General features: G+C 37.1%; 1 protein-coding gene across 9 annotated transcripts in view; it reads left to right on the top strand.

The window, feature by feature from the left end:
• Positions 1 to 24842, top strand: part of PRRC2C (proline rich coiled-coil 2C) — an 88626-nt gene that overhangs the window by 7649 nt on the left and 56135 nt on the right. For 7 of the 9 annotated variants that reach the window (XM_032389492.1, XM_032389501.1, XM_032389497.1 and 4 more), the window contains exons 2-10: positions 10629 to 10790; positions 11874 to 12051; positions 13699 to 13808; positions 14936 to 15061; positions 17137 to 17360; positions 20871 to 20953; positions 21596 to 21729; positions 21810 to 21897; positions 23175 to 23316. In XM_032389492.1, coding sequence (XP_032245383.1) covers positions 10679 to 10790; positions 11874 to 12051; positions 13699 to 13808; positions 14936 to 15061; positions 17137 to 17360; positions 20871 to 20953; positions 21596 to 21729; positions 21810 to 21897; positions 23175 to 23316 — 1197 coding nt within the window. In that variant the 5' untranslated portion in view covers positions 10629 to 10678. The remainder of the gene's footprint in view (positions 1 to 10628; positions 10791 to 11873; positions 12052 to 13698; positions 13809 to 14935; positions 15062 to 17136; positions 17361 to 20870; positions 20954 to 21595; positions 21730 to 21809; positions 21898 to 23174; positions 23317 to 24842) is intronic. The other 2 variants (XM_032389495.1, XM_032389500.1) reach the window with 1 other exon arrangement.

The following is a 24842-nucleotide window of genomic DNA, read 5'->3' on the forward strand; positions in this document are numbered from 1 at the left end:
GGTTGGGAGAGAGCTGTGGTGTCTTCTCTTTAAAAGAGCACTAATCCCATTATGAGGCCCCACGCTCATTACCTCAGCTAAACCTAATTATCTCCCAAAGGACCTATCTCCAAATACCATCTGTCAAGCTGGGAGTTAGGACTTCAACATATGAATTTTGAGAGGGGAAACAATTCTTACATAGCTACCCCCCCCTTTTTTTTTTAGTCTTTAGTGCATTGAGTCTTAGACTTTTTACATTATCATATTTCTACAACAGATGGAATACATTTTTACTGTATTTTGTTACTATAACTTTTTATTCTTGATATTTTATTCTGTATTATAATACAATAAGTTTTGAAAATAAAAACTTGAATCTTAGAATCTCTTAGCCTAAAATCACGTATTATTACATTTTAAAGATTTCATGTTTACCTCTTTTATAATGAAAATTAAATTCTGACTTTCCTATGGTGAGGTTATCTGGGCACTGGCTTTGCCATCAAGTCTGGATTTAATCTTGGCCCTATCTCTTCATGGCTATATGAGTTTGGGGCAAGCTACTTTTACTTGTCTAAAGTTGTTTCTTCATTGGTAAATTTTGGTGACTTGGGCTTTGAGCTCTTATTCCTAACCTGATATTTTTACATTATAGAGTTCAGATTTTTTTTAAATGGCTTCAAGAGACATCGCTACACTAGAGCGTATAGAACTTACATCTCTCTTCATGTTAGAAGTGGGAGACATAAATATGGAAGATCATTCAAGGTTTTAAATCTAGAGGTCAGAGAGGGGTGCCTGGCTGGCTCCAGTCGGAAGAGCATGCAACTCTTGATCTTAGGGGTCATGAGTTCGAGCCCCACGTTGGCTGTAGAGATTACTTAAATAAATAAATTTTTTAAAAATCTAGAGGTCAGGAAAGGTGGTTATGTTGAAGTTGGGGAGAAGAACGTGTTTGGGAAAGCAGGTGAGCTTTTTGTTTTTAACTTTTTTTTATTTTTATTTTAAGTAGGCTCCACGCCCAGTGCAGGCCTCAAACTCATGACCCCAAGACCAAGAGTCACGTGCACCAGCTAGGCACCCATTTTAAACTTTTTCTTTTGGAATAATCTTAATCTCACAGAAAAATTATAAGAATAGTATGAAAAATTCTTGTATTCCTTCATCCCTATTCCCTGATTGTTAGCAGTTTACCATATTTATCACTCTCTGTGGGTATGTGTACATATGCACACTCAATCACATATACAATGTGTGCTTGACTTTTAATGTCTGATGTTCTAAACCCCTCTCATCACCTGAAACCTTAAGTTCAAATCACAAGCTCCTGTGCCTCCAATTTTCTTACTCAGTACATTTTCTCCTGTTTTTATTTTATTTTTTATTTTTTTAAAGATTTTTTTTATTTATTTATTTGAGAGAGAGCGAGAGTGAGAGAACACAAGCAGGGAGAGAAACAGCGACATCACGAGTGGGGAGGAGAGGGAGAAGCAGACTCCCTGCTGAGCAGGGAGCTCAATGCAATGTGGGGCTGGATCCCAGGACCCTGAGATCATGACCTGAGCCACCAGGGTGCCCCTCTGTTGTTTTTATTAAATGAACAAAGCAATCCATAGTAAGCTTGACTCAATAAGCATTTAATAATTACTATTGGTGGAGCTTTTATACAATCATATTAAAATTGGCAGTTCCTTCTGCTGTCTTCCTTATTCTCTTCCACCTTCTCCTGCTTTAACTCTGTGGCTTAGACTTCCATGAAATGTTATTCTAACCATTTTCCTGGCAGTATCTTCTTCTGCCTTGCTTTTCTTTACACACATATGGCACAGCTCTAATTCCTTATCATTCCATCCGCTGTGTGCTTCCCACCACTCCCCACTCCTGAATGTGCTGCTGGACACTAATGAGAGTCTTCAAACTGGCCAGCCTTGGGAATACTTTATATCACTGGTTTCCAGCTTCTACTGGGGTGTCAGCACTGATTGTCAATGCCTCGTTTACCTAGTCGTCTGTCTTTCCTGCCAGTTCTTTGCGAACCTTTTCCAACCTTCTCACATTTCCTATTACCTCCACTCAGTTGATGAGGACAACATGTCTTTTTCATTTGTTCCTAGGAGTGCCTGATAATGTGGTAGGCGCTGGATAATCATTTGTATGAATGAATAGGGGAATCAAAACATTTTGAGTTTGTAGTTCTGTCTAGAAATTTAAGTGGAAACATTTTGTACTATAGACAATTAAAAATGTATGTCTAAAGATTGTAGTTTGAAGGAAAGTTTTGGGAATTATCCTTAGTGAAGCAGTGAACAATAGATGAGATGGCCAAGGAAGAAAGCACATAGAGGGAGCTGGTAAAGAGAGATGGCAAAAGCATGTTAACATTTATGTAGAGGGATAGAAAAAAAGAGCTGTCAGAGAGTCACAGAAACCAGAGAATATGGTTTACACAGAATCCGTTTGCTTTTTATATTCGTATTGATATTTGACTATTACTTATTACTTACTAGAGATTTTTTATTTGTTCAGTAAAACATTTGTTGAGTGCATATAGTATGCTTATCTGGTTGCAGGTTCTTTTTAATGTTAACTATTTAAATCAGTGGGACATTGTATTTCATTTTCCAGAGGAACTAAATTCTCACATAAGATTAATGAGGAAAGAAAGGTAAACAGAGCCTGGATACTTAGAAGCCCATGGTGGCCAGAAAGATAATTGTCATTTAATTGAATTGAGCAGATTGGCAATTTGTGAAAGTGTGTTCTTTTTTTTCAGAAATGCTAGATTTTAAATATCACTAAAAATAATGTTTTTCATATTGAGTATTTTTAAATACTTTCGTAATGGTGAGAAACCATAGAATCTTATAATTTTTGAGACTGAAGGAATTTTAGAGATCGTAGTTTATCTTGTCTTGATGTGGAAACCCTTTACAGATTTTTAAAAAATTTTTAACCTATGATAGCTGTCCTTCATGAAAACCATCCTTTTGTAACCACTGTTGAGTGTCATCCTTTCATTTTGAAAGGTTGACATTTATATTATGACAAACCGCTGTCTTCCAAATTTCCCTTAGACCTTTTGGAAATTGTTTGTTTTTAAAATACTGGCTTTTTTCCTTCTTGATTTCTTCTTTCATCTTAACACTCCCCCCCCCCCCAAAAAAAAAATTGTTACAAGGTAATATATATTCATTGTTCAAATCTGGAAAACGCAGATGCTCATGTTTTGGTATATCAAATTTCAATGAAAAATACTAGTTTCTTACTGTCATTGCTCAGGGTCACAGAAATATGATTACTTTCTCTTCCCTTAAAGGGGGTGTATTTATTATTCAATAGGCTCTTTTTGTAGACTGACCCTCAAACCCTAATGATTCAGATTTTTAGGTACATAGTAAGTAGGACAGTAATGTAAAAAAATACATATTCTTAATAGCATGCAAATAACAAAAAGCTTTTAAAAAAAAAAAAAAAGAAAGATTTTATTTATTTATTTGACAGAGAAAGAGAGCACCAGCAGGCAGAGGGAGAAGCAGGCTTCCTGCTGAGCAGAGAGCCCAATGTGGGACTCGATCCCAGGACCCTGGGATCATGACCTGAGCTGAAGGCAGATGCTTAACCGACTGAACCACCCAGGCGCTCCAAGCTTTTTTTTTTTTTTTTTTTTTAAATATTTTATTTATTTCACAGAGAGGGAGAGAGCACAGCAGGGGGAGCGGGAGAGGGAGAAGCAGACTCCCTGGATCCCAGCACCCTGGGATCATGACCTGAGCAGAAGGCAGATGCTTAACTGACTGAGCAACCCATGCACCCCCAAAAAGCTTTTTAAAATTAAAAATGATACAAATAGAGGATAGAGATCCTTTGTTCTTCTGTGACTGTGCCAGTACATTTTTTGAAATCAGAATCTGACAAGTTGAAAAGAAATGCTCCTGTTGAGCTTACTGTTTCAAGGATTTTTAAATTACTAATTGTGTAAATTGTACCATTTTGTTACTTAAGATGTGGATCTGCAGAATGCAGCCATACCTTTATTCAGCAACTGAGATTTTTTTTGATTAATTTTCTTCAGTAAATAAACTGGGCATTACTCCTTAGCCTAGCCTACTAGACTTCTGCCTACTCTGACTTCCTCTCTTTCCTCTCCCCCATGACCTTTACACCTGAACCCTTTTATCCCAGATCAAAATTGGGTTTTTCCCCCCCAGTGCTTCTCAACTGTGGTTATAGTTGCATACCTTGGGGATATTGAGGGTTCAGTTCCAAACCAGTGTAATAAAGCAAATATTTCAATAAAGGGAATGAAATGAAATTTTTTTGGTTTCCCAGTGCATATGAAAAGTATGTTTGTGCTATATTGTAGTGTATTAATTGTGCAATAGCATTATGTTTTTTAATATCTTTTGTATATATCTGTTTTTTTTTAAGATTTTACTTAATTATTTTAAAGAGCGAGAGAGACAGCATGAGCAGGAGTGGCAGACAGGGAGGGAGAGAGAGAATCTCAAGCAGAGTCCACCCTGAGCTTGGAGCCCAGCATGGGGCTTGATCCCAGGACCCTGAGATCATGACCTGAGCTGAAACCAAGAGTCAGATGCTTAACTGCCTGAGCCACCCAGGTGCCCCAGCAATGTATATGCCTTAATTAAAATTTACTTTATTGCTAAAAATGCTAGCCATCATCTTAGCTTTCAGAGTTGTAGTCTTTTTGCAGTGTAAGATTCTGCCTCCATGTTGATGGTTACTGACTGGATTATTTGTTGCAGCTTCTACATCAGCACTTGCTTTAGCTTGCACTTGTATGTTATAAAGTTGGCTTCTCTCCTTTAACCTCATTAACCAACCTCTTCCAGTTTCAAGTTTCTCTTGAGTTTCCTCACCTCTCTCAGCCTTCATAGAATTGAATAGAGTTAGGGCCTCACTCAGGATTGGGTTTTGGCCTAAGGGAATGTGGCTGTTTGATCTTCTGTTTGATTGGGATCACTGAAACTTTCTCCATATTGGTGGTAAAGGTGTTGCACTTTCATTTCTGTGTCCACTGGAGTAGCACTTTTGATTTTCTTTAAGAACTTTTCTTTCGGGGCGTCTGGGTGGCTCAGTTGTTAAGTGTCTGCCTTTGGCTCAGGTCGTGATCCCAGGGTTCTGGGATCAAGCCCCGCATTAGGCTCCCTGCTCAGCGGGAGGCCTGCTTCTCCCTCTCCCACTCCCTCTGCTTGTGTTCCCTCTTTCACTGTGTCTCTCTCTGTCAAATAAATAAATAAAATCTTAAAAAAAAAAAAAAAAGAACTTTCGAATTTACAACTTGGCTAACTTTGGTGCCAGGGGCCTAGCTTTTGGCCTATCCCTTTCTCACTGAACTTAATCATTTCTAGCTTTTAATTTAAAGTGAGACACATGAGAATTTTCCTTTCACTTTAACACTTACAGACCATTGTAGGGTTATTAATTGGCCTAATTTCAATATTGTGTTTCGGGGAACAGCTGGTTGGTGGGTGGTCAGAGCACACCCAACATTTATCAGTTAAGTTCATTGTCTTAGTTTGTGGTGCCCCAAAACAAGGATAATAGTAACCTCAGAGATCACTGATCACAGATCACCATAACAAATATAATAATAATGAAAAAGTTCAAAATTGAGAATTACCAAAATGTGATACAGACATGAAGTAAGCAAATGCTATGGGAAAAATAGTGCTGACAGACTCGCTCATTTGAGGCAGGGTTGCCCCAGACCTTCCATTTGTAAAAAACACCGTATCTGCAAAGCACAATAAAATGAGGTAATGCCTATACTTAAGAGACACCCGAGGAGCCAGACCCAGTCTGAGAAATTCTGATTTAATTGGTCTGGCACAGGGACTGTAGTATCTTTAAAAACCTTCCGGGATAAGTCTGCAGCCTGTTGTTGAGAACTACTGATTGATTTTTCTTCCCTCGTGTCATCTTTTCAGAGAGATCTTTCAGACCTTTACCATTGTATCCAGTCTCTTTCCCCTCTTTGCTATCCCTTTACCCAGCTGAGTTTTTTTTATTCTTGTATTTTTATTTACTTACTGTTAAAACTTCCATGAAGGCAGGGGCCCCATCTATCTTTCCATGATAGATCTTAACATCTAAGACAGGGTTTGGCAGCTTATTCTCAACATGTTTGTTGTATCTTGTTGAATGAATATTTGTCATTGTAGCAGTGAGGAGGCAATATCAGGCTTATTGTTTCTGTGTAACCTATAGAGGATTGCTTTGTGAAATTGTATTTCAGAGAATTTACTAAATGCTCCAGCAGGCTTTAAGAGGACATTGGTTTCATTATTTAAGGTTTTAGTATCCAAGGACAAACACACACAAGGTATGTTATCCCTTGGAATCTTATGGATGTGAGTTAGGTTCTTATGCCATTGCTCAAAAGGAAGAGATGTTACCATACTTGCAAGTACCTTTGATGGTGTAAGGAGCATTAATGACAGTTGTGTTATGCTCAGTGAATATTCACTTAACACGCAGTAGTTATATGCATCTTTTTGTTACTTTCTCCCATTTTTATTTGCATAAACCACAAGAAGTCCGATGAACGCACACTCATCAACTACTTTTTGTTTACCTATAGTCTTTGTTATTATTCTTGCATATTTTAGATATGTGTTACGCCATTGAGGATAGATTTTTAAATTCTTTTTACTTAATCATATGCATTTTTTCATCTTCTGGTCTTGAAACTAATTTTTTTTCATTTCAAGTCATTGCTCTTAAAAACATTTGCAGTTTTTCTTGTTTTCTGTTACAAAAGCAAAGTGCATTTACTGTTTAGATATTGCAGTATGTATAACAAAGAGAGTCAAAGTTCCTTACAATCAGGTGTATAGCTGCTGCTGATAATTTGTGATATGGTTTTGTAGACTTTCATACTTGGCATATATATTTTATTTCTTAATACTTAACATATTGTTTAAAAATCATATATACTTTTTAACTTTATCTTGAGCATCTTTCTGTACAAATCTCTGCTTGTTTTTATAAAGATCTCAAACTAAACATGTTTAAGACAGAACTCTTGCCTCACCTTCTGCCCCATCTTCCCTAAATCTAGTCTTCCCCACCTTACTTCATGTCTTGCTTTTCCAGCTCAAGACCAAAATTGTCCTTCTTTCCTCTCTCCTGGCCTCCTCTACCTAGTCTCCATTTTTCAGCCACAGCTACATCATGTTGTGCCTAGGCTTTTGTAGTCTATGATGTTTCCATGTTCCACCTTTGGCCCCCTACAATCCATTCTCTACATTGTAGCCAGGTTGTTTTTAAAAACCAAAGTCATGTCTCTGCTCAAAATGAATGCTCAGAATCGCATTGCTTTAAAGATAAAATTTAAAATTCTAATAGTCCTTCTCATCCAACCTTTTCTTTCCCTTTCAACTCTCCCTCTCTTACTAACTTCGATTTCACTAGCTTTTATGTTTTTGAACATGATAAGCATGTCAGGACTTTAGGGCCTTTTTTTTTTCTTTTTAAAGATTTTATTTATTTATATGACAGAGAGAGACACAGCGAGAGAGGGAACACAAGCAGGGGGAGCAGGAGAGGGAGAAGCAGGTTTCCCGCCGAGCAGGGAGTCCGATGCGGGGCTCTATCCCAGGACCCTGGGATCATGACCTGAGCCGAAGGCAGACGCTTAACGACTGAGCCACCCAGACGCCCCGACTTTAGGGCCTTTGCATTTGCTTTTTCTTCAGCCTTGAAGCTGACTCCTTCCCCTTTAGATCCAAATCAGAAGCCTTTCCCTCAGAGAGGCCTTTAGTGATCAACTAATCTAAAATAATTACACTTTATTACTTTCTCATATTGTCCTGTTTATTCATTCGTAGCATATGTCACCATCTGAAATAATCCTATTTACCTATATTTTGAATCTCCACATTAGAAAGTAAGACCCCTGAGAGCAGATTCTAGTGTTCTGTCAAAGAATTCTTTATTTAACCCAAGGTTGCAAAGATTTTCTCCTTTGTTTTCTTTAGAAGTTTTATAATTTGGGTTTTTACATTTTGTCTGTGCTCCTTTTTAAAACAAAATTGAGATATGACTAATGTATAGCATTGTGTAAGTTTGAGGTGTACATGTTGACTTCATGCACTTACATATTGCAGAATGATTACTGCTGTAACATTAGCCGATACTCCCATCACATCAGTTATTTTTTGTGTGTAGTGAGAACACTTAAGATCTTGTCTCTTATCAATTTTGATGTATATAATACAGTATTTTGACTGTAATCATAATGCTGTGCATTAGATCTCCAGAACATACACGTCTTCTAATTTCAAGTTTGTACCCTTTGCTATGGTCCATTTTGAGATGTTTTGTATATGGTAGAAGTTAGGAATCAGAATTCATTTTTTTATGTTATATATGCCTAATTGCTTCAGCACCATTTGTTAAGAAAACTGTCCCTTTTTCACTGAATTTTCTTTGCATTTGTAAAAATCAGATGCCTGTATATATTTGTATTTCTATACTCTATTCTGTTTCATTGATCAGTCTTTTTTTAGGCCAGTACCACACGGTGTTCATGGCTGCCTAACAGATCATGAAATCAGGTGACATTGGTCCTCCATCTTTATTCTTTTTAATTTAATTTTTTTTTTTAATTTTATTTATTTATTTGACAGAGAGAGACATAGCGAGAGAGGGAACACAAGCAGGGGGAGTGGGAGAGGGAGAAGCAGGCTTCCCGCCGAGCAGGGAGCCCGATGTGGGGCTCGATCCCAGGACCCTGCGATCATGACCTGAGCCAAAGGCAGACGCTTAACGACTGAGCCGCCCAGGCGCCCCTTAATTTAATTTTTTTAAGATTTTATTTGACAGAGGAAGAGACAGCAACAGAAATAGTGAGAGAGAGCAGGGGGCGGGGAGGAGAGAGAATCAGCCTCCCTCCTGAGCAGGGAGTCTGACTCCGCGCTCGATCCCCGATCCCAAGACCCTGGGATCATGACCTGAGCCAAAGGCAGACAGTTAACCAGCTGAGCCACCCAGGCATCCCGAACTTTATTCTTTTTAAAGTTCTTTTGGTTATTCTAGGTCCTGTCTATTTTTAAATAAATTTTAGAACCAGCTTGAAAATTCTACCACCCTCTCCCCCAGAAATTCCTTCTGTGATTTTGTTTGGAATTGATTTGAATCTATAGATCAATTTGGCAAGGAATCACAATCTTACATATTGGGTCTTTTGACCCATGCACAGGGCATAGCATCATGTATCTAGGTCTTCTTTACTGTTCTGTGGTTTTTAATATACTAATCTTGCACATTTTTTGTCAGATGTATTCCTAAGGATTTCATATTTTTAATTGCTAGTTTAAGTTGTACTTTAAACTAAAAGTGCTCACACTAACTGGCAAAACCATTATAGTGGAATTGGCCTTTCTGATTTCTATAGTCTTATTGTTTATGGCTACAAATTCTCTGTTTTTAAGAATGCATATTCTTTTATAGCAATTCGGTTAGGTATGTTAAGGGATAGTTTGTCCTTGTCTTTTTTTTTTTTAAGATTTTATTTATTCGTTTGACAGAGAGAGAGAGAGCACAAGTAGGCAGAGAGGCAGGCAGAGGGAGAGGGAGAAGCAGGCTCTCCACTGAGCAGGGAGCCTGACGTGGGGCTCGATCCCAGGACCCTGGGATCATGACCCGAGCCGAAGGCAGCCGCTCAACTGACTGAGCCACCCAGGCGCCCCTGTCCTTGTCTTTTGATGGAATTATCATTTGACTCATTTATATTACAATTATGTGTATTTGATTTATATTTTTTCCTGGTGTAGTAGGTACTGTAAAACATAAAAACAAGAGTGGCTTATAAGCATGTGAAAGCATATACTGCCTGAAAACAGAAGCATATAATTAATGGAGGAATGATGTTAATCATCCTATCATATTTGCATTCCATATGCAGAAACTGATTGATGCCTGTCATCTCAAGCCTGTTAAATTGAATAGTATTTGTTAAATAGACAGCCTCCATAGATTTACTGTATTTGACCCATTCATTTCAGTATGGGTTAAAATTCCTTTTTTTTTTTTTAAAGTAGACTCCACAGGCAATGTGGGGCTTGAACACAATTTTGAGCAGATCAAGAGTAGCATGCTGTACTGACTGAGCCGGCCAGGCGCCTCTGGATTAAAATTCTTATTCTCTACGATACAGTTAAGCAGTTACAAACCATAAGTAACTAATATGTTCACTGAATGCAGGGCAGTTTAGTTTGATTCATTTTGTTGTGTGTTGGTTCTTCAAATTTGACAGTATTAAACAAGTATGACATTATTATCTATATGAGTTATTGAAGATGGATTTCATTCCTCACTGTTTTTATTTTTCAGAATTTTGGGGGACATTTGAATTTACTGAGAGTTTGTTTTTTGTTTTTTGTTTTAAGATTTTATTTATTTGAGAGAGAGAGCACGAGCAGGGGGGACGGGTAAAGGGAGAGGCAGACTCTCTACTGAGCAGGGATCCTGACGTGGAACTCAGTCCCAGGACGCTGGGATCATGACCTGAGCCAAAGGCAGACACTTAACCAAAAGAGTCACGCAGGCACCCCTACTGAGAGTTTCTTTAAAGTAAGCTAAAATTTTCCTCATTTTTCTTTCTTATGTGTGTCTTAAAGGTTTGAAGGGGTGTGACAGGAGGTTTTGGACTCGATGAGTTTCCACCGAAATGTCGGAGAAGTCAGGCCAGAGCACAAAAGCAAAGGATGGGAAAAAGTATGCAACACTCAGTTTATTTAATACCTACAAGGGTAAATCTTTAGAAACTCAGAAAACCACAGGTGAGTAAAATCAAGTGGCATATTTTTATGATTTTCATGGTTTTGTTTTATTGCTATGATTGGTACTCTGGAGCTATTGCTGTTAGGAGCTAGGATAAACCCATTATTTATGCAACCCTATGTACATTGGGCTTTTTATGTGTGTACTCATTTTTCGGGGGATGAATTAAGTGTCTTACAGTAGAAAGTTTATAATTTTTTTAAAAGGATTTTATTTATTTGAGAGAGAGAGAGCTAGCAGGAGCATGAGCAGGGAGGGGCAGAGGAGAGGGAGAAGCAGGCTCCCTGCTGAGCGCAGAGCCCGTGGGGCTCCATCTGGGGACTCCAGGATCGTGACCTGAGATGAAGGCATGGAGGCAGATGCTTAATCAACTGAACCACCCAGGAGCCCTAAAAATTTATAAATGTTTTAAAATATGTCTCTTTTTTCCTGTTTGTTGTCAGCAGAAAGTAGAACTATGTGGCTCCAAAGGGAGACTTGGTCAATGAGATTGGTAGGCATAGGAATATACAGTAGTGGATACTTACTACTGCTTCTAGTTATGGAAGAGAGTCCTGGGATGTTTTGTTTTGTTTTTTGATACCTTGGGCCCAGTATTTATAGTGAAAGGTGAAACCTGGACCATGTATGGTATATTAGCAAGTGTTCATTATGAATGTAAAGTTAGCGCATTTATTCTCTAATATCCTAAATTTTGAGTTTAAAATGGATTTCTTGAAAAGATTACAAAACCACTTATCGCCTGTGTTTTCCTTTCATAGTATATAGGGTATATAGTATATAGGGTTGTTAGAATATATATATAGTATATAGTATATATATATATATAGTATATAGGGTATATAGTATATAGGGTTGTTAGAATGTTTAAATCATCTTTTCAATGGCATGATAGTTTAATATAATTTCTATATTGGATTATTGTTGCAGGTGTGTGGCTTAGTTTAAAAATTCTTATTTTAAGATAAAAGGAAATAATAGTTCAAGATTCCATTAACACCTGTTGTCTTTCTATATTGTTTTAAGAATAAATTGAGCAATAAAATAGATGTTCAAAGAAAGTTGATGTTATTGATCTTTAGTTGCAGCTCGACATGGATTACAGAGTCTTGGAAAAGTTGGTATTTCACGGCGTATGCCTCCACCTGCTAACCTCCCAAGTCTCAAAGCAGAAAACAAAGGCAATGACCCTAATGTGAACATTGTACCTAAAGATGGCACAGGATGGGCATCCAAACAAGAGCAGCATGAAGAAGAAAAGTGAGTCAAAGTCAACTAAAAAATGAAACTATTTCTTTGTAGGGAACTTCTTTTTTTTTAAGATTTTATTTTTAAGTAATCTCCACACGCAGCGTGGGGCTCAAACCCACAACCTCGAGATCAAGAGTTGCATGCTGCAGTGACTGAGCCAGCCAGGCGCCTTGTAGGGAACTTCTGTTTGAGTTTGTTCTGTGTGCTAGACGTTGAACTCTGTATGTTAGGTATCTCAAGCCATTTGAAGTCATTTACATAGTCACCTTTTGATGAATTTTTTGTGTGTGTGAGTAGGTTTAGTGGCAGTATTTCCATGTGTCAAGGTAGAACAGATGACAGAATTGCTAATCACAGCTTTTCGTATGTACTGTGTAAGACTCCCTCGAACCCCCACCATATCAGGCATTCACTTTCTAATATAATTAAGAGTTGATTCTATTAAATAATTTCCATGATGCTAAGAATTTCTGTCTGCCTGGTTCACTGAAACTATACCTGATGCACATTTTAAGTGCTCAAGTACTACTATTTAAATGAATATAAAGAATTAGCAAGCAGGCTACAATAGAATTAATAATGTCCCTTTTAATCATTCAGCATATATTTAGCATTCTGTATTTTAGGGATTATGCAAAGCTCTTAATTTCTTGAATGACCAAGTGAAGTAGTGGTAATTTAGAAAAATAATACAAGTAATTGGATACTTGATGCTTTTTGCCTGTATCTATTATCAGATTTCTGTACTCCTATTTGGGGAGCTTTATATAGTAAATTTGACTTTACTTGGATAAAACTTGTCAAAGACATTGTTTTCTGTTTCTCAGTTGTTGTAGAATTACTACAAAAGTAGCAAGCCAGTTACAAGGTCTGAGTGTACCAGAAATATATTGCCTCTCTTAAGTCTCTTAACTACTACCTTTTTCATTTTCAAGCATTAACTCATTACAAAGATTGACTAAAACTGTAGATTCTTTTAAAACACCTTTTACTCGGGCACCTGGGTGGCTCAGTCATTTAAGTGTCCAACTCTTGACTTTGGCTCAAATCATGATCTCAGGGTTGTGAGATCAAGCCCTGCATTGGGCTCTGCACTGGGCGTGGAGCCTGCTTAGGATTCTCTCTCTGCCCCTCCCCCCAACCCCACCCCTCCAAAAAAACAAAACACCTTTTACTCATGGGGAGGTATCAGGCAAGTTGCTGTTACCTCTTTGAGTAACAGTAATAAGTACAGTGGTGAACCTGTTGACTGCCAGATGGAGAGTTTGCTTAGCCTTAGCCCTGGCTAAGTCCACCAGTCCAGACAGTATGTATGCCTATAATGTTATTTCTAATTATATATAAATGTTTACTTCTTTAAAATAGATTTTGGTAGCTATACTCAATAATGAGTGTTTCTTTTTTTCTTTTTTACAAAATGAAAAACGAGTAAAGCTATCTTCTCCTTGGGTTATTAAAAGGAAGAAATGAAAGGGGATAAAAATAGCTATACTTTATTTAAAGGAATGTTGCAGAGGAAAAGCATTTGTGGGAGATGCATCTATGAGTAAATATGTAGCCAAAACAGTTATACACAAATTTACCTTAACTACAATATTCATTTTTATTTTTTTGAACATACAATATCTGAAATAATGGATTCATATTTTTTTTAAGAACACCAGAAGTTCCACCAGCACAGCCAAAACCTGGGGTTGCAGCTCCCCCAGAAGTAGCACCTGCTCCCAAATCTTGGGCCAGTAACAAGCAAGGTGGGCAAGGAGATGGTAAGTGGACATAGGCTGGGGAAACTGGCTAGGTTTGATAGTTACTGAACAGCCATGCAGGAGATAAGGGGTGGATTTTGACAGGGGCAGAGAACGTTGTCAAGGATATACTCAGGTCCTAAAAAAGGGTCTTTCTTTCAACTGTTGGGGTAGTTAAGTTTCAGTGCCAAGACCCATGTATGAGCCAATGATAGGGATTTAAAAAGGAGTCTTTAAGATACTCTCCCACATTGTTTTTATCTTCACCCTACATGACCAGAAAAAACTTTGTACCTTCTGCTTTTTGGGGCATAAAAGTACCCAGATACTGTGTAAATAGCTAGAAGCTATATTCATCACCATCTGTGTTCCCTAACCTCTTCTATTTCAAACATGTGCTACTCAGGATTTCCATAGTAGAGAAGAGCTAGACAGTAGCCGTAAAGCATGGTAGCTGTAATACTCCCCCCCCCCCCCAAGGAATGATGGACTCCCCAGCAAAATTTAAATTTTCCACTTGCAAAACAGGAAAGATCTATAAAACATTGTATAGAAAATCTAGGCCCTATCTACACCCTCAAGTTAATAAAATCAGATCTTTTAATTTATAGAAGTATATAAATAAATAGGCAAGTAGGTAGGTAGATGGGTGAATGGGTGACTAGTGACGTGCAATCAGTATCTCAGTGATAAATTTAGTGAAGGCATTTTAGCGTCATTGTGATACTTGCAGTGTTGATTCATGTATTGTTTCAATATTATTTGATTCTTAGAGTTATTAGCAAAGAAGTTTGACTTTTTGAAAAATGTAAGGAGTTATTGTAAAAGAAAAACAGGAGTGAAATTCTCCTCATTTTCCTTATCATCTTTAATGAGTCCTGAACAGTGTCTGGCAGATTCCTTTCTTAGATTTTTATCTCCTCATGGCTGTTCATTAACTTTCCAAGGGATTCTAATTCTAAATAAATGTTAAAGTTTTATGGATACGAACAGTGGAATAAATATATATATATAAACTATATAGTATATATAATTATATATATATATGGAATAATTTATCAGAGAAAAGCAGAGTACTCTATCGTGGGAGGGTTTTTTCATTATCTTCAGTATAAAAATTACATTTAATGTTTTAAAAAAATCTGTAGGAATCCAGGTGAATAGTCATTTTCAGCAAGAATTTCCCAGCCTGCAGGCAGCTGGGGATCAGGAAAAAAAAGAAAAAGAAACAAGTGATGACAGTTATGGACCTGGACCCAGTTTACGCCCACCAAGTAAGAATACCTTTTATTTCATAGAAATAGTGAATGAGATTATATTTGTATTTTATTTTGTAACATAACCTGCCCAATATTATTGTATGTGTGACTTACCTCCTTTGAAAAGACAGTAACTGCTGTCATTCCGGTGTGGTTTTCACATGCACAGCATTGGTATAACTTAAGAACATGTTGGAAATGTACATCTTGGGCCTCACACCCAACCCACTAAATTAGAAATCTGCATTTTAACAAGATGTCTGGGTGAGTTCTTTGCACATTAATATTGGTCATTTTTACAGTAGTAAAAATTTTGAACCAACCCCTCTAATATGCAAATATTTATTTGTAAATCATATCCATTTATCTGCTACTCTATTAACATTCAGTGATCCTGTGCTTTCTGAACTCACACCAAAGAACCAAATAAATTTGGATAGTAAGAAATACTTGTATTATGGACATATAGGAAAAGCTAAAAATAGAAATATAAAATCCTTGAGATTAAGTGTCTTATTTATTAATTATATTAGTTTCCTATTGTCATTACCAAATATCTGAAAGGATCCTGTATACATGGGAGATTTCTCTTTTCGGTGATGGTTACAAATCTGTATTTCTGATAACCTAATACATTTCATACTTCTTATGGCTCATTTCTTGTCTGGTCTGGGTAAATCATCTTTTGTTATTTTTACTTTTAATTGTTACGTAGTTGATGTATTTATATTAGAAATAGATTGTCAGCTGTATTTTCTTTATTTTTTTAAGATTTTTTTATTTTTAATTTTAAGTAATTTCTACACTCAACATGGGGCTTGAACTTAAAACCCTGAGATCAGGAGTTCCATGCTGTACCCACTGAGCCAGCCAGGCACCCCTCTATTATTTTCTTGTTCAGTTGATTTTCACCAGTTATCTGTTCCTGCATAACAAATTTGGCAGCTTAAAACAACAGCTGAACTAGACTTAATGATTTCACACAGTATCCAAGGGTCAGGAATCTTTGAGCTGCTTAGCTAGGAGTTGTGGCACAGGAACTCTCAGCAACCTTGCAGTATGTCATCTAATGCTGACCTGACGGGGCTACTGTTCCAAGCTCACTCGTGATAGCTCTTTTATGTGTGGGCTGCTCACAAGATTGCTTCCCCAGATAAAGTAAAGAGTGACAGGACTACTCCCACTCAGGATGGAAGCCCAGTCTTTTATAACTTAACCCCATAGGAGACACATCATCACTGCTGCTTTATTCTGTAGGTGACACAAACCAATCCTGGTACAGGGTGTGAATACCAGGAGATAGATACCCATTTTGGGTCATCTTAGAGGCTACCTTCCAAAGAGATATCCTTGTAAAATCATTTACCTATTTTACTGAGTGTAGTTTTACCAGATAATATAGTCACTAAATTTGCCCCCTTGGGCACATGTAACTAGCCATAGTAGCCTGAAAACAGATGAGGGCATTACTGTCACCACAGGACTCCCAGCCGTCTTCCCTCAGGACACCTCCAGGTATAACAGTGACTCTAATCTCTATATCAAATAATGGTAAAGCTCAATAGAAAAGTTCTTTTTTTTTTTTAAGATACTATTTTTTGTTTATTTGACACAGAGAGAGAGACAACAAAAGAGGGAACACAAGCAGGGGGAGTGGGAGAGGGAGAAGTAGGCTTCCCGCGGAGCAGGGAGCCCGACGCGGGGCTCGATCCCAGGACCCTGGGATCACGACCTGAGCCGAAAGTAGACGCTTAACGATTGAGCCACCCCTCGATAGAGAAGTTCTAATATTTTCTTCCCCAACCCCAGTCTTTGCTTTTGGTGGTACCCTCTGTGGTACATCTCTGCTTTGGAAGCCACTGTTCTTGATATCCTAAACACTTTGAAAGCAGTAGGACATAGATTAGATTTTCACTACTCCTTCACTGTGTTTTGTTAATCTATTGAATTTTGAAATGTGCCTAGTTTGATTTCACTGTATTCCATTTTCAGCTTTTTTCTTATGCCCCTCCCCCTTTTTAATTTCAATTCTGAATTCTGTGGTGCTGTTTCTTTGTTTTAATTGAATTTCTTATCTCTCTCCATACCAGATGTTGCTTGTTGGAGAGATGGTGGTAAGTCTGCTGGATCACCTTTGACATCTGACCAAGATGAAAAGCTCTCTGGCCAGGATGAAAGCACAGCTGGAACATCAGAACAAAATGATATCCTCAAAGTGGTGGAAAAGAGGATAGCTTGTGGTCCTCCACAGGCTAAACTGAATGGACAGCAGCCAGCTCTTGCTTCCCAGTACAGAGCTATGATGCCTCCTTATGTAAGTATTGTTAAAGAGGCAAGTTGTTAAATAAGAGGTTTTTGCTCTGGGTTCCATGGAGAGAATTAGAATGGGGAAAAGTTTAGGTCTATATTTGCATTAACATCTAACTAAAAATTAGCATTTTCCTTGATTATGGATGCAGGAAATAAATCACAGAAGTATCAGGAGTACCCTAGTTTTTATCATTAATAGGGATCATATTTATTTTCATTTCCTATCATATTGTGGATATGGCAAAATATACTCAGTAATACTTCAGAGTAGTTATTAGACCCATGGGTAGCCCCACTTGTTATTTAATGAAAGCACATACATTACCATATCATAAATTTGTTTTTTAAATATTGTGTTAACAAAATTTTAGCATAATTGTTTTCTTTTGTAGTACTCTGTTTTAGATTATGGATTTAAAACATTTCTATGAGAAGAGATTTCATAGGATTGACTAGACTGCCAAGGGGGGTAGTTCATGGCACAAAAAAAGTTAATATGTGCTTTAGCTCTAAAGTTTTTATTGGTAAACATACCTTTTACATTCTTTTTAATTTCTCATTATGGAATATTTTGAACATATGCAAAAACAAAAAAACAGTACAGTGAACCCCCCCCCCCTTCTTCCATATCTACCACCCATCTTCAGTAGTTATCAACTTGAGGTCAGTCTTGGTTCAGCTATTTCCCACCACCTCCAATTACTGAAGCAACATCCTAGATACATCATTTCATCCATATATATTTTAGGTTGTATTTTAAAACATAAAAACTAGGAGAAAAATCCACCATGGCATTATCATACCTAAAAGGAAAGTTTTGGTTTTTTATCTAAAACATTTTTTTTAAAGATTTATTTATTTATGGGTTGGACAGAGAGAGGAGGAGGGGGAGTCTTAAGCAGACTCTGCCCTGAGTGCAGAGCCTGACATGGGCTCGATCTCATGACCCTGAGATCACAACCTGAGCCGAAACCAAGAGTCAGACGTGCAACAGACTGTGCCACCCAGGCGCCCCTAAAAAGAGTTTTTAAAAACATCAAGTCAGTATCCTGATTTCTCTGGTTATCTCATGATTAGGATCCAGATAACATCTATTCTTTGAGATTGATTGATATTTTTTTAGGAATCCTGTTGCCTTTGGTTACTTCTTTCCCTCCATCTCTCTCGCTCTCTCTTTTTTGTGGGGGGGGGGGAGCTTGTTATTTATTTGTTATCCTGTGGAGTTTTTCATAGTCTGGATTTTGCTGATTCTATTTTTGTAGTTTTATTTAATATATATTTGTGACCCATATATTTATATAAATTAATAGGTAGATTTGGTGCCCTCGAACGTTTGTTTGCTCTCAGCCTCCTGTGAAATGATACGGTAAACTACATGTGCCCAAGTAAATAAATTAACATTTTTCAGGAGACCGTTAATCTCAAAGAGAGTAAGGGTCTGGTTCTTATATATATATATATATATATATATATATATATATATATATATATATTTTGACAGAGAGAGACACAGCGAGAGAGGGCACACAAGCAGGGGGAGTGGGAGAGGGAGAAGCAGGCTTCCCGCCGAGCAGGGAGCCCGATGTGGGGCTTGATTCCAGGGCCCTGGGATCATGACCTGAGCCGAAGGTAGATGCTTAACGACTGAGCCACCCAGGCGCCCCTCTTATATTTATTTTTATTATGACTTAATTCCTAAGTATTCAGGCTCTAAATATCCATATTTTTTCATATTTTCTATTTCTTTGTATTATTTAATTATTCTAGGGGAGAGGAGGGAAATAAATGATTAAAAAATATATATATATTTTTAATTTGAGAACATGATAAAAATCAGTCTTATATGCTAACCTGTAAATTATTTACACCAAACTACTTGTCTCCTAATAGTTTCCAAATTGTTCTTCCAAAGACCCCTGAATTTTCAGGCCTGGGGGTTGGGATGGTAGAAGGGAAAGTTTTAAAAGGGGAGACCAAGCAGGCTTTTTCCCAGTTTCATCAATCATTTTATAGTTCCACTAACTAACAAAAACAGAAATGTTTTTAAAACCATCAGTATATATTGAGAATTTAAAGATTGTTTCTACACTTATTTTTGTGGCAAATTCCTAAATTTTAAGCATTTAATACATCAAATTAATCTCTATGCCTGACTAATCAGCAGAAGAGGGATCTAATGAAACTTTACCTATGAACATTTGCCTCCAACTGTGTTTTTGCTAACTTTCAGTACAGGATGATGTAACCAAAAATTCTCAGCATTCGCCAGACTAAAAGCTTCTCCATCTGAGCTTCAGCTGCTGCTTAACTTAAAATTAACTTGCTCTGACCCTACTTAGAAATGCATCTTTAGATGGAATGATCATATAAACATAGCCTTTCTTCAAGTACAGAGTAATTTCTTTACCTAACAGGTTTGTTGTTGTTGTTGTTGTTTTTTTAAAGAAAAGCTAATCTATTTCAGGATATAAATTACGTGTTTAAGGTAATACAGTCTTTCTTTCTTGCCTGCCTTCCTTCCCTCCTCACTCCCTTCCACCCTCTCTCCTTTCTTTTTTCTCCCTCTTTCCTTCTTTTTCTTTCTTTTCTTTTCTTTTTTCCTTGTATTTTGACCTGGTTATAAGCAAATAGCTATAAGCACATCTTTTGACATCTGTTCCCTTCTCTCGGCGGTGTTGTCTTCATACTCTATCTTTAACTTCTCCTAAACTTCACTTCTCAAATCCAAGTTCCCATAGAGAGCAACATCCTTGTACCTCAGTTTATGATAATGATCTGTATATTAGCTTGAATCAGAATCCACCTATTTCCAACCCCTGGGAAATCTCCCATACCCACTATCTTCCTCACTCCCCTGGATTATGGACCATACTTTTATCTAAACTGAATTTCTCGGGGCACCTGGGTGGTTCAGTTGTTAGGCATCTGCCTTCGGCTCAGGTCATGATCCCAGGGTCCTGGGATTGAGCCCTGCATCTGGCTCCCTGCTCGGCAGGAAGCCTGCTTCTCCCACTCCCCGTTTGTGTTCCCTGTCTTGCTTTCTCGCTGTCAAATAAACTAAAATCTTTAAAATAAACTGAATTTCTTTTTACCAACAAATCTGCCTTCAGTTAATCTGCATTATGATGAAGTGTCCCATTATTTCCTTTCAGGTATTTGAACTTAGGACTTTGCAGGTCTCTGGGGTGCATGCATGTTGTCTTTTTAGGTTTTTCATGTTGGTACATAATCATGTGGTTTTGTTAATGGGATAGCAGAAGTTCTTCGTAGGATGTGTCCTAGTTATTATCCGTATTTGTAAAGTCTTGCTAGGCGCATTAGTCTTAACAGATGGCTTGTTACTGAGGGTGAATGATGATTTATACCAGCTGATACAACTAATTATTCATAGAATGGTTTATTATAATCTTTCTTTCTATAAATTACCTCAGGTTTAGTTAGGGTGATCTTTTATTTATATATATATATATAAAACTTGGTTGCAAAATTTATCAATTTTGTTTTCTTCATTCAGATGTTTCAGCAGTATCCGAGGATGGCTTATCCTCCTCTTCATGGTCCCATGAGGTTTCCACCTTCTTTATCTGAAACAAACAAGTAAGACTATTAAATGATAAAAGTTGCCAAGGCACGAAGGCACATATGCTCATTAAGATTTTCTGGAGGTTGAATGGATTGTAATGATTGATTCATTATTTTGACCTCAAAGTACAGTTGCCATGAACAAATAATTGACTTTTATAAGATAGAACAATACTTTATTCTTCTAAAACTTTAAATTGACGTAAGATTCTGAAAACTGAAAATCATGGCATGACAGTTGTTTATCCCTTCTTCCTTCCATGATGTTAATGATTAATGACTCCCCATTTTCTTTTTTTTTTTTTTTGCTTAATGTGAGACTCGAGCATTCTCCTCAATGATTTTTCTTAACATTCTTCATTTTGATATTAGTATTAGTCTTAGCCATATTGTTCTTTAACATACTTGTTTTATTTTAAATTTTTGGCAATTAAACCCATTTTCTGATACTAAATACTTGTAACAGAATTATATATTGTCCTGAACTTATGTATTAACATTAGAATTTCTTCATACATGTCAGGTGTAAAATATTTTGTACATCAGACAATACTAATGTTGAATTGAAATGAACTAAATTCCAATCTTTTAATATTTACGTAATTTAGAATCATTAAAACTTTGTATCTTTTCCCCTCATAACCTCTTGTTTATTAGAAGCCTTCGAGGAAGGGGTCCACCTCCTTCATGGGCCTCTGAGCCTGAACGCCCCTCCATCCTTAGTGCTTCAGAACTAAAGGAGCTTGATAAATTTGATAACCTAGATGCTGAAGCTGATGAAGGTTGGGCAGGTAAGAGGCAAAATTAATTAAGTGTTTTTAGTTTTTAGATGTTTTTAAACAGTCAGTCTGAATTTTCCTTAATTTACTAGGTGCTCAGATGGAAGTAGATTATACAGAACAGCTGAATTTCAGTGATGATGATGAGCAAGGAAGTAGTAGTCCTAAAGAAAACAGCAGGTAAGCTATTGGAACAACTTCCACGAGTAATACTATGAATTCATTGATATAACATTATCCATTTATGCAGAGAGGTTTCATTAATAGTCATTTGTTCCTTTTTTTATAGAATTTCTACATTCTACTCCAAGAACTTACTGAGTGGGAAGTTGATTAATAAGGCAAATTTTAAAGTACAGCTAGTCAAGGAATTAAAGTTTGATGCTTCTAAAGAAAATACATATTTTAAAAAAGATGTTTAGATCCTGGCCATCTAATTGGTGATATTTTTTTTTAAAGATCTTATTTATTTATCGGAGAGAGACACAGCGAGAGAGGGAACACAAGCAGGGGGAGTGGGAGAGGGAGAAGCAGGCTTCCCGCTGAGCAGGGAGCCCGATGCAGGGCTCAATTCCAGGACCCTGGGATCATGACCTGTGCTGAAGGCAGACGCCTAATGACTGAGCCACCCAGGCGCCCCTAATTGGTGGTATTTTGAAAGACAGTATCAGGGACTGTTTCAAACTTGTTACTTGCTTGAACTGATTAATATTTACAAAACTGGAGAAAAATTACTTGAATTACTGTAGCTGCTTTTTTAAACTTCAGCAAGCAGCATTAAAGTTTGAAAAATGGGAGCTTTTCATCTCTAATGCAGGGACATCAGAGTCAGGAATATATGGGTTATACACCATAAAAATTGGGCTCTTAAAATACAAGGAGCTTGCATGCACATGCAGTTAGTTGCTAGAAGTTTTGGTAGAATTGGTAGAGTTTTCTAGCCATGGCATTGTAGTATACTGCTGTTTCATGATCAGTTATGAAATGCCTGGCACTTGTGATTTTAAAAAATACTATAGTTTGGCTTCTGTTTTTTCATTAAGTCAGAATAAATTAGAATACAGGTATTAATTATAATATTACTTGGTTGCATTTAGATGAGACTTTTTGGGTGGGGGTCAATCAAAATGGTTGGGATATATTCCTTTGTGAAGTTGTATGTCAAGTGTGAGTGTCCATATTTGACAACTACTCTACTGCACTTTATACCTTGTGATGATAACTTAGCCAAACCTAGGTCCTAACACATTATAGACATATGGTATATATTTACTGAATGAATGAATGAATGAATGAATGAAAGCACCACTAGGTCACAAGACCGTCTCATTCCTTGATATATTCCCACTCCGCCCACTAAAACCATATAGAAATAATCTTTATAGACAAAATGCTTTTACTTGTGGTGTAGTCTGTCCACTTTACTTTCTTATTTCACCTGGATTTTGATTGCTTAGTGAGGATCAAGGTTCAAAAGCTTCTGAAAACACTGAAAACCGAAAAGAAGCAGATGAAGCTTGCAACACGAAGTCATCTCAGATACCTGCCCAGCCATCAGTATCAAAAGGTCCCTATGGGAAGGGACCTCCATTTAATCAGGTTTGTTGGACTTAAGGAGATCATTGTCATTACCTGTACTTTGGTTGAATTAATCTTGTAATCATAAAATTGAAGAATTAGGAAAAGGAAACTGTATCTTTTGTCTTGAATAGTTGTACATCTAAACCATAATTTTATTGCATTATTAACAGGAGCTGTCGATACAGTAGCTAAAATTAATAAGTAGAAACTAAAGTTTCACCTTTTTTCTGCTTGTAACTGTTTGGTCCTATTAAAGTGGAGGTTTAAACTTTTTCCAAACATTGCTAAGTGCTTTATGGTTTACTGAGTTCTTTGTAAATTCTAGTCAGTATTCATATGTGAAATAGTACGCTGAGTAGGGAAATCACACATAAGGAGTAGAGAAATCTATTAAGTGTGAGTCATTTTGAAGAACATTGTTAAAGGAAATAATGTAGGTAAACAGATACACTTGATCCTGCTTCCAAGAAACTGCATTGCAAGCTGGGAATTAAAAAGGGCTGTCATCCAGAGAGTCCACTTGACTCATAGTGTACTCAGCATGTATTTGTTGAATTCAAACAAAACAGATGGAGGAACTGGTTCCTTCAAGGAGATAAAAGGTAGGTAGCTAACAGTCTCTGTAAAATGAAAAGACATCAAATATCATTTGCGAGACAGTGTGATAAATGGTGTGACAGAGCGCACATAATGAGTTCTTAGAGCATTCTCTGGAAAAGGTTTTGCAAAAGACTTGGTACTTGAAGTGGGAATTAGCCAGTAAACAAGGGAAGAGAGAAATTTCAAGCAGTGGGAACATGTTCAGAGTAGAGAAGCACGAGAAAGCATGGCACATTCTAGAAGTCTCCAGTAGTTTGATATAGGAGAGGAGTTAAGAGAGCTGCATAACAACCAGTTGTTAAATGTATGATATACAAGGAAGTTTGAATTTTATTCTTATGGCATTGGTTAGTCATTGGAGAATAAATTTGTGAACTCTGAAAAAGGATTTTTCAAGTTTTTTTATTTTTATTTTTATTTATTTTACTTATTTATTTTTTAAAGATTTTATTTATTTGACAGAGAGATAGCGAGAGCAGGAACACAAGCAGGGGGAGTGGGAGAGGGAGAAGCAGGCTTCCTGCCGAGCAGGGAGCCCAATGTGGGACTCGATCCCAGGACCCTGGGTTCATGACCTGAGCTGAAGGCAGACGCTTAACGACTGAGCCACCCAGGCGCCCAAGTTTTTTTTTTTTTTTTAAATAAAATTCATGTTTTATGTGACTTAAATTTACTGGCTTAACATGGGGAGTGATAATCCTTTCCCATGAAAGAATAGAGGAATATCATATATCATATCTTAATGTCTTGATTTGTGTGTGTGTGTGTGTGTGTGTGTGTGTGTGTGTGACATTGTATTAGCAAGTGAATAGTGTTGTTAAGTGTAGCAAGTGAGTATGTATTGTATTTGATTCCAATAAGTTTTAGATGTTTCATTTCTTTAGGTAAATGTCATACATTTAGTTTGCCATTAGGAAAAAATGCAGAAAAAGAATAGGGCTTAT

The sequence above is a fragment of the Phoca vitulina genome, unplaced genomic scaffold, assembly GCF_004348235.1.
Source record: "Phoca vitulina isolate PV1807 unplaced genomic scaffold, GSC_HSeal_1.0 scaffold54, whole genome shotgun sequence".
In the NCBI taxonomy this organism is placed as follows: Eukaryota; Metazoa; Chordata; class Mammalia; order Carnivora; family Phocidae; genus Phoca; species Phoca vitulina.